Source organism: Plasmodium coatneyi, chromosome 12, assembly GCF_001680005.1.
Source record: "Plasmodium coatneyi strain Hackeri chromosome 12, complete sequence".
Taxonomy (NCBI): Eukaryota; Apicomplexa; class Aconoidasida; order Haemosporida; family Plasmodiidae; genus Plasmodium; species Plasmodium coatneyi.
Genome location: NC_033567.1, coordinates 4,123,797 through 4,133,449, shown reverse-complemented (window position 1 = coordinate 4,133,449; position 9,653 = coordinate 4,123,797). Strand labels below are relative to the sequence as shown.

Here is a 9,653-nt window from a genome sequence, read left to right as displayed (position 1 = left end):
GTGTATATATTTATATGCATACATTCTTGCATGTGCTTTTGCGTTTCCTACGCATCGCACATTTTGTGTGTTTCATTTCACCCGTCTCTTTTAACCCCCTCGAGTTGTTAAAATTCGAAAGAACATTATGAATGGTTTAACCGCCCAAGGGTTAAATTAATGTTTGGAGAGTACACAAAGGAAGTAGGAGTAAAACGGAAACAGAGGCAACGATAAGTGCGAAAGGCCAAACGGGCCAAAGCGCACACAAGTTACCCAGGGCAGCATGCCGTGCCTCTACTTCACCTCGTATGCAATGGACATTTTCCGATAACCCCCCCTTTCGACAATGGAAGAAATGAGATGTAAGAAAGAAAAAAAAAGGAATATGTTTCACGCGAAAAAGAGTGTGAAGGAACACATATCACCTGTGCACATTATACGTGCAGATGTGTCTGGTTGGACACGTCTGAAGAGGGTTGTGTTTTTCACCACACACAGATTCTATCCCAGGCGGCGCAAATAATGCCCCATTCGAGGGTTATCATTCAACTCTGCGGTGGTGTATGTAGTGCCACTATTTTCGTGTTTGTCTGTGTGTATCATGTCGACGAGGCCACCGTTTAAGTATACCCTCTAATTTTGTGAACCCGCCAGTTTAACAATCTTATGAGTTCAAAAACGTGGGCACATAACTCTACATAAATATGCAGTGATATACATATATTTATATATATATTTTTTTTTTATCTCGTCGTACACACCGCAGCATTGTTAGATTCCCTAATGGGAAAAGACAGGAACGAAACGGATGCCAGGAAAAAGCACACCTTCAAGGACGACAATGTAGGTCGAAAAGTGTAAAGATAAGCTCACCTTCTTATGTGCATTCGCATGAAATTATTCACACGTAAAAATTGCTTCACTTTTTGGCAGGTTTGCAAGTACTACTTAGTTGATTTTTGTCCGCACGATCTTTTCCCCAACACAAAAAGTGACATAGGAAGGTACGTTTCGGGAATGTGTAATTCTATTAAGTGAGGGAGAGGGGGAGGTACCCTTATACGCACGAATGAATTGATGTGCACAGTTACATCGCAAGAAGCAATCGTGCATATAGAAACGACCTTCCTATGTGGGTATACCGTATTTGTGTGAACGTTACCACGTTGTGCAACATAAATGAGCTTCAATTTTGCGAGAAGGAAAGGAAAAAGAGTCTGCAGAATGACACTCAAGCATGGGTAGACACATACAAACCTATGGACTGTATGCTTTAAAATCGTTTCAAATGTGTTTTGTCTATTTTTCTCGCCCTTCCGTAGATGCAAAAACATACATTCAGAAGTGCTAAAGGAACAACTGGCAAATCATGAAGATTATAAATACTACCTAGCAAAGTATCAGCAAAAGTTTATGAGTATGACGCCTTTTTTTTTTTTTTTTTTGAAACTCTTACCTTCCCCCTACGCTTATAAAATAGTACCCCATTTTGCACTTTTTTTTCTTCTGCCAGAAACGCTGGAAGATATTGTCGAATTGGCCGATCACAAAATTGAGAGGAGCAAGGAGAAATTAAGGTACATGTCGGAGAATAGCAAAAATCCTGTTGACAAGAAGGAGAAGTAAGAAAGCACAGTGGTACACCAAGTGGGGAAGTTTCCCTCACGCACAGTGTTGTGTCACGTGGCCGTAACATTAGTTCCGTTATTCGTTTTGCTCACTATCATTGTAATTATCTTTTTTTTTTTTTTTTTTTTTTTTTGCACCATCTGTAGAATCGAAAGCATCAGCAGTCACATAGAGGACTTACAAAAAAAGGAAGAAGAAGCTCGGGAAAAGGTAACACACATTCTTCCGCTGGGGCCGCTCTCATTGTGGTTATTTTGAGCAGAGGTTTACACCACTTTGGCGTCCTTATTGAAAATATTTGGGGTGTGTTTCCTACGTTCCATTCCCGCAGGGGGACTTAATCAAGGCAGACAGTTTTAACAGCCAAGTGACCACCCTCCAAGCAGAAATCAAAAGGTTAAATGAGGAGCCTGAGAAGGTGGCAGAGCCAAATTTGAAGGTAATATAAAATGGATAAAAAAAAAAAAATAAAATAATAAAAAAAGAGGTCATTCATATTGTACTTCTACACATGTACGCTTATGCATTAACGAACGGCTATCACAACGCGTTACATGTGCACATCTGGCATGCTCACCTTTTCGACGCTCATACCCCTGCATAGGTTTGCGAAATATGCGGCGCCATGAAATCGACGGGGGACCACACTCCGAAATTGGAAAATCATGCTAATGGAAAGCAGCATTTAGGATTTGAAAAGATAAGAAACGCGCTAAGCAAATTGAAAGACAGTGTAAAGGAACGAGAAAAAATTATTGAGAAATATAGAAAAGAAAAATATGCGCATGATGAGAAATCCTCCAGAAGAGAAAGAAGCCCCCGCCATCGTGAACACAGAAAAAGATCGAGAAGCCATAGAAGAAGTTCAAAACATCACAGATCCCATGATAGGCATAGTCGGACACATCACTCCAGTAGGAGCAAGCGGTCGAGAAGGCATTCATCTTCGCATAGAAGCAGATCCAGTAGCTCAAGACGTTCCAGGGGAAGACATAAAGGGCGATCGAGTAGACACAAATGAGGTAGAATATACATTAGAATCATACCAGTTTGTTTAGTATGTAGTGGCCATTTGTTGGTTTCTACCAATGTGTGGAGTTATCACTAACGTGCCAAGCATACGTACGTACATACGTGTGTACCAATTTTAACCACACATGCATACGCTGTGAGGACGCACGAAAGATAAAAGTGCGATGGTGTCCTATCCACGTGAAACCAATAAGCAAAAATTAAATTAAAGGTAGTTCATCTTCCTACGTATATGTTAGCATTAACGCAAAACATATTTTTATTTTTCCTCTTTGTTAATTTTTTTTTTTTTTTTACCCTTATTAGTTATCACCCTTTTACAGTTTTCGCATTATAAAAATATTTTTCGTTTTTGTTACTTTCATTTCACCTATAACGGGATATCACGCATCCTGCGCTTTTTGATTTTTCACTTTAGCACCTTCCCCCTTCTTTAATTCTTAGCCCATATGCCACGTTTAGCAGTCCATTATTTTTTTTTAAATGCTTGAATCATATGACGTTATTGCTGCTCATGCATTTGCATGTGTACACATATGAGTACACACGTACGTGCCATTAATTAGTTTTTTTTTTTTTTTATGTCCCCCGGCAAACATTCGAACCAATGTTATTTGAATAAACACCCTGTCTTGTTGATGTAATGCATCCAAAAAAAAAAGTAATTAAAAAGAATTTTCCTTTTTTTTTGTTTCCCCTTTTGCATTTACTGCCTTATCGCAGCAGGTGTCCAATCGTGCCTCGGATTAGACTTCCCTGGATTCGGCTTAAAAGGGGTGATCCTGTCATATGTGTGTGCCCCTTCGCTTACACATGTACCCAGACAGATACGCAGATCCCCTTATTCTCACATCTTAACTTGAAAAATGAAACAAAATGGAGCGCTCTAACGTGAAGGCCCCGCCCCCTGAAAAGAATAAAGTTCCCTCCGAGGATTTGAAAAAGAAAGTAACACCCATAAATAATCTTGCACATTGTGATTTTTATCGAAACTCGTTTTCCCCGACCCATCCATAGTATGAGTGACCCACGTAACATACACGCATCGATCATCATCCACTGGGCCTTTCCTTTAGTGGAGAGTCAACCCCTATCCATGCAGACACACATATATCCCCCCCCCTTCATTTCACAAGGACGCAGGGAAAAATGTGTTTGAAACCCTGCACAATTTGTTCCTAGAAGAAAAGGAGAGTAACAAACGGAAGCATGAAGATTTGTCTGAACATATAGACAAAATGAAGGCATATTTTGATGAAAAAATAAACTCCCTTAAGGATAACACGCATGAAAATCTAGAGGAGCTAAAATATTATCTGGACCAGTTAAACAGAAACAATAAAGATAAAGCAACGGACAACAACACCTTCATGGACGAATTCGAAGTTGTAAAAAATGATGTGAACAAATTGAAGAAGGAGAAGGAGGAAAATATAAATCTGATCAAAACGAGCATGCGGACTTACTTCGACAAAATAAAGGGGGTACGATTATTCACCACCGTTTGCACCGTTATGCTTTGCTGAGTCGAGGGGTTACATTTGCTTGTTCTTATTCATTTAGATAGGAGCGCACCAATCGGGGAGATACCTTCACTAATCCTTTTCTCCATTTTTTAAAACTCACTTATTTACCACCGGACTGGTGTGTTTCCCCCCACAGATGCTAAGCGTAATGAACACAAACATAGAAAGTCTTAAGGAGGAACTATCGACTTATAAGGAAAACAATCAAATAGACAGTAAAAAAAAAAACATTGAAATTTTGCAGCTGATAAACGAAGAAAACGAGGCACTGAATAAAAAGATGGAGGAGTCGCTCAACTCGGTACGTCTGTTTTTGTCACTGTGAAGTAATCGTTGTGTATGCTTCATGCACACGGATATGCATATGCACCTCTTCATGGGTGGCAAAAATGTACAAGTCTTTACGGTGCCCCATTTCTGCTCCCCTTCGAAGCTAAGCAGCGACATGCGGGAAGCCAAAGAGCAGATCATCAACTTTAAGGAGCACATGGAAAACCAAGTGAAGGACATAAAAAACGAGACAGATACGAATAAAAGGGAAATGGACGAAAAGACTAACGAACTGACTACCAATCAGAAGAAACTGCTGAGCGATTTTTATCCTTCCGAAATGGGATAGCCAAAAGGGGCATCAAAAAAAGGGCTACCCCGGCTTCACAAAATGGCATAAGCACATACACACAGGTGTACGCACATAACCTATGTGCATATGAGGAGAGCAAAACTTCCTGCACACACATGTGCGTCTCTAATTACAATACGTTGATTTTTCTGGCGTGCTCGTAGAACATCTCCTCCAGCTTGTCCACTGAAAAGGAGTAATTCACACTGTCAAAGGCATTTTTCCTCATTTTTAAAACGCGCAATTTATTCGTTAAATGCTTCTTTTTATTTGTAAGTAATTTAAATTTTTTTATATAATAATAAAGTATTGTCGAATCTGCTGCGTTGTACACTTTTTGATATTTTTTAAAAAACTCACTTTTTTTCAGTGGAACATTTCTGTTCATAAAATGGTAATATATTTGTGTGGCATTTTTTGTATTCTGATTATATTTCCTATTTACATCCTCCAGCAATTTTAAAATATTTTTTATTTCCATATCAACTGTGGCTACTTCCTCCTTTATGCTTTTCTCACATTCATGGTCTTTTTTCTCTTCTTCTATGTATGAGTCTTCCTCTTCTACAATGTTTTTTTCTTCAATTTGAAATTTTAAATTATTTTCAATTCCGTAGTTGACAACATCATATGCATATTTTAAAAAATTATACTTCTTATGATAAACCTTTTCTTCCCTCAGTCTTGTTTTTCTCCAGCAATTTTTTTCATATGTTTGGGACAGAAAGGTGGTTTTATGTATGTTCAGCCTTTTCCCAGTTCTGTATAGCTCCTTAAAGGTCTGCAGGACGTTCCTGTTCACTTTCCTTATCAGCGTCATGATTGCAACGATGGGGGGGACTGATTAGGTGAACACACATGTGTGTGGAGTGGTCATCACGAGGGGGTAAAACTGTTTAAATTGGCGAAGCGAGTATGTGTAGAGAGCATTCCCGATGCGCTTTCACAGAGGTGGGTTCGCAAAATGGGGGGGAAAAAAAGAGGCACCTTTAAATATATGCTAAAATTTGAACATTCCCATATGTGCCCGCCGAACGAGAGCCAATTTGAAAAGCGCGAAAAAAGGTACCCCCAATTTTTGCTAAGATGGAAAGCGATTATGTGCAGAGGTTACTTTTCATTTTACGTGGAACATTGCAGGTCGGACTTTGTAACGATATTTGCACATTAATGGGGGTTCACGAAGAAGGGGTACCACTCCTTTTCTTTTTTTTTCTTTTACGTATCATTTTCACTACGATGACACCTCAAAATTGCAATTATTTTTACGCAAAAAAAACAAACTTGCCTTTCACCCGCACGGGTAACGAGCAACACAGTTTTACCCCTCGCGCGTCGAATCAAAAACGGCGATTGTGTTATTGTCATCCAGGCAAAAATAAAAATGAGAACATACACACGAATCAATAATGTACGCAAGATGCTCATGCAGGATATTAATTTTTTTACTGTACATATTTAACACATATGTTGTGTAAAATTTTTTATCGGACATTTCGCGAATTCTTTTCACATTTGAATTTATAAAAAGAAGGAAATGTTGCGAGCTACTTTGGTACAAATTGATTTTACTTATTTTGCTCGACTTGTGTAACCCTGTGAAGTCATACAATTCTTTTTCGCATTCTTGTATGAAGTCAATATTATCCACAGGGGACGGATTATCCGCAGCACATTCCGTGTTCCCATTTGTTTGGGATTTATTATGACTGGATTCTTTTTCCGAACAATTTTGACGCAAAAAGGGGTAGTACGCACACCTCGTGATGGAAGAGGAGGTGGGAGTAAAGTGCGGGGATATATGAAAAAGGAAGTCCAGCAACCTTCCGTCGTTAAGCCCTACAATCAAATGAATGTTCTCATTTTTGTGTGTGTTCAGGCTTATAATGGAATTTATTTTTACATTCTTGGCAATGCATAATGCGTAAGAAAAGGAGTTGTGATCTGCTTCTTTGAAAATGTTTTCCTTGGGGTTGTCGGGGGATGTGCCCTGATCAATGGGTCGATGTGCAGTGCTGCTCAGATTGCCAATCCCATTCATGTTCGCACCGCTGCCCACGTTCTGCTCATCCCCGAAGAGCGCATACAACTCGTCCTTACTTACTGTATACACATCGTCCACGTTACCTAAGACGCTCTGGGTGACGATCTTTCCCCATTCGTCCTCATCGGCCCCTTCGTCGTAGGTGAAAAGGGATCCGCTCCTGACCTGTTCATTCGTCAGTAAATTATTAACAAAGCGCAGAAACTTCTCTCCAAGAAAAATGAAAACTAAGAAACCACAGGACGATCCAATGTAGACAAAATTCCCAATTTCACCATTAAAATTTTTTTTCTCCCGATCTACGTATACATAGCTAAAATCGTGCATGAGCGTTGGTAGCGTTTTGTCTTTATTCATTTTATTGGCGTTCGGGACAACATTGTGGCTAGGCTTTTTAACTTTTATTTTTTTATTATAGATAATTTTCTTCCCATTTTGGCAGTTAATAAATGAAAGGAAGTAATCCTGATTTTGTCCCACACAAATTAGCGTTTTATCATCTGGGAGGAAATCAAAATATTTTACCGAATTGGTGAAATGCGATTTGGAGAGAGACAATGGCGATGCAGTTACCTCCTCTGAAAAATCTTCCTCCAAAAATTCATTTGATGTATTATTTTTTTCTTGCTCCATAAAATAATTCTCTATATTACTAAAGAATTCGATTTTTTTAATTCTTTTTTCCCTCAGCTGTTTTAGCGAATGTTCACTGATATCGTAGCTGTACACATCCCCGATGAAGGTTAAAACGGATAAAATATTTTCCTCACGATTTGTCTTCATCAGTATAATTGGGGAAGATACATTAACGAAAGCTCCCATATACTCTAGCAAATTATTCACCTGTGTTGTTTTTCTCTTAATTACATCTACGTTTATTTCTAACATGTCCTTATTGACGTAGCAACCATTTTTTGCTAATTGCTCATTTCTAAAATTTTCTTCTTCGATTTTTTTTTTCTTTTCCATTTCTTCTTCTTTTTCTCTTTTGTTTCTTTCCTCTTCTCTCATTTCGTTTGTAATTCTAATGGGGTGTGTACCCTTCTTTGGGGGGGGAATCCCCGCATAATTATCATAGTATAAATATTCCTCCCGAAAGGTTGTTTCGTTGTCGCTTAATTCTAGGTAGCCCTTTTGGTTGAAATTCATCAGTTTGTCCTTTAAATCGATTTGGGTCGTTTTTTTTTCCTTTTTTTTCTCCTCCTTTAAAATATTGTCGCTGATGTTTCTTTCCCCCTTTGGTGCAATTTCCTTCGAGTTCGCTTCATTGGGGGAATGTCCTTGGTGCACCTTCTTATGCACACTGTTGCTTCTGTTGACGTTTTTTCTATTATTTTTATTCTGTAAAAGATCTATGCTTAGCATGTTATCCTTGCTGTAGTCCCGTTTGGCTGTATAAAATTTGCTCTCCCTGTAAATGTCACATAAGCTGATGAAGGGTTCACCGTGTTTATTCTGTCCACGCGGTTCTTCCTTTTTATTTTTTTTACTTTTTCCTTCACTTGTTTGCTTATTGCCGCCTCCTATGGGGATACTACTCATATCTTCGCTCTCCCTTTTGGAGTTGATCAAATTGTTGTAATTAAAGACGCGAACTTGGCTGAACACGCTACAAGTACCAACGAAAAGGTAATTCTTGGTGCAGCATATCTTACTGAGCGTTTTCTTTTTCTCTTCATTGCAAATTCTTATGTTTTTAAGGTGAGCAAATGTGGGACCCACGTCATTATCATCCATGCTATACTCAGAACCTGAGTCGTATAACTTGATAAACCTTGGATGACCGTAGGTCTTTTCCCGACTGGGTGACGCTTTTCGCCCCGCCTGCTTTGCGCCTTTCATGGTTCTTTAATTGGTGTGGTACTTAGAAAAGGGGGCAGGGTATATATATAAAGATGGGTGGAATTGCCCCATACTGGAGAAGAATAATGCCAAAGCGACAAGAAGGAAGTTTATCCTATTTGCTACGCCGAAGCTGTTTCTTCACAAATGTACACCTTGCGAGTTGCCTTCCCCTCACGCATCACCCACTCACCCCATGTCAACAGCTAACAATATATACATATAAATTATTTGTTTGCTCGTCAAGCGCTAAATGGCATGCGTCACTATCCCCCTCCGGGCAGCAGCCCCTTCCCCATTTTCGCACTTGATCTGATGTTCACAAAAATTTCACATCCACCCACTGGGCTCATCCACTTTTCACATTTTTTCCCATCACTTAAATGATTTTTTTTTTTGCCACTATCCCCAATGACACGTCAACTCGAGGGGGGTAGTTCTTCGACCAGTACAACAACAGTATATCGGTGCGTATACAAGTGCATACCTATGACGCCTCACTGCTATGCTGGCGGAACGTTTTTCTTAATTCACAAATGATGGATTGCATAGGAATGCTTCAACAACGCAGCGATATGGAGAAGCGCTTCAAAGTGCCTGGTAATGATGCCCTTTTTTTTTTTTTTAATATATATATATTTTTGAATATTCTCCTAATTAATCACTGCACAGATGCAGTTTAGTTAATTATTCTGATCACCCACCCGGCGATCAGCGCAAAATGGCATTAAGGTCAAACGGAAAAGATAATCACAATGCAGTGTGGGGTCAAATCCTTTGCGGTTAACACAAAAGCGAAAAGCAACTAACTCGATGCATGCACATGTACGAAATATTTTTTCTACGTGAAGAGTTCCTACAATTGGGGACACAATATCGGGTAAGCCAATGAGACAGCCCATTTGCTGCAGGTGGCATAAAAAATTTGCTCATCAAGCGGCTCTTAACGTAGGGGAGGGATAAAAACTTTATGGCT

General features: G+C 39.3%; 4 protein-coding genes across 4 annotated transcripts; 2 read left to right on the top strand and 2 right to left on the bottom strand.

The window, feature by feature from the left end:
* Window positions 1–765: 765 nt before the first annotated feature.
* PCOAH_00045910 (LUC7-like protein) lies at window positions 766–2,632 on the top strand (the record flags this gene model as incomplete). Its single annotated transcript, XM_020061375.1, has 7 exons — window positions 766–825; window positions 916–986; window positions 1,305–1,399; window positions 1,496–1,604; window positions 1,758–1,821; window positions 1,943–2,050; window positions 2,216–2,632. 7 exons carry the CDS (start codon window positions 766–768, stop codon window positions 2,630–2,632), a joined length of 924 nt encoding a protein of 307 aa, XP_019916083.1.
* A 604-nt stretch (window positions 2,633–3,236) lies between these two features.
* Window positions 3,237–4,788, top strand: PCOAH_00045900 (Uncharacterized protein; the record flags this gene model as incomplete). Its single annotated transcript, XM_020061374.1, has 4 exons — window positions 3,237–3,591; window positions 3,780–4,127; window positions 4,306–4,470; window positions 4,603–4,788. The coding sequence occupies 4 exons, from the start codon at window positions 3,520–3,522 to the stop codon at window positions 4,786–4,788; spliced, it is 771 nt and encodes a 256-aa protein (XP_019916127.1).
* A 133-nt stretch (window positions 4,789–4,921) lies between these two features.
* On the bottom strand, window positions 4,922–5,611 carry PCOAH_00045890 (Uncharacterized protein; the record flags this gene model as incomplete). Its single annotated transcript, XM_020061373.1, has 1 exon — window positions 4,922–5,611. The coding sequence occupies one exon, from the start codon at window positions 5,609–5,611 to the stop codon at window positions 4,922–4,924; it is 690 nt and encodes a 229-aa protein (XP_019916227.1).
* Window positions 5,612–6,112: 501 nt separating this feature from the next.
* On the bottom strand, window positions 6,113–8,677 carry PCOAH_00045880 (Uncharacterized protein; the record flags this gene model as incomplete). Its single annotated transcript, XM_020061372.1, has 1 exon — window positions 6,113–8,677. One exon carries the CDS (start codon window positions 8,675–8,677, stop codon window positions 6,113–6,115), a length of 2,565 nt encoding a protein of 854 aa, XP_019916516.1.
* Window positions 8,678–9,653: the final 976 nt, after the last annotated feature.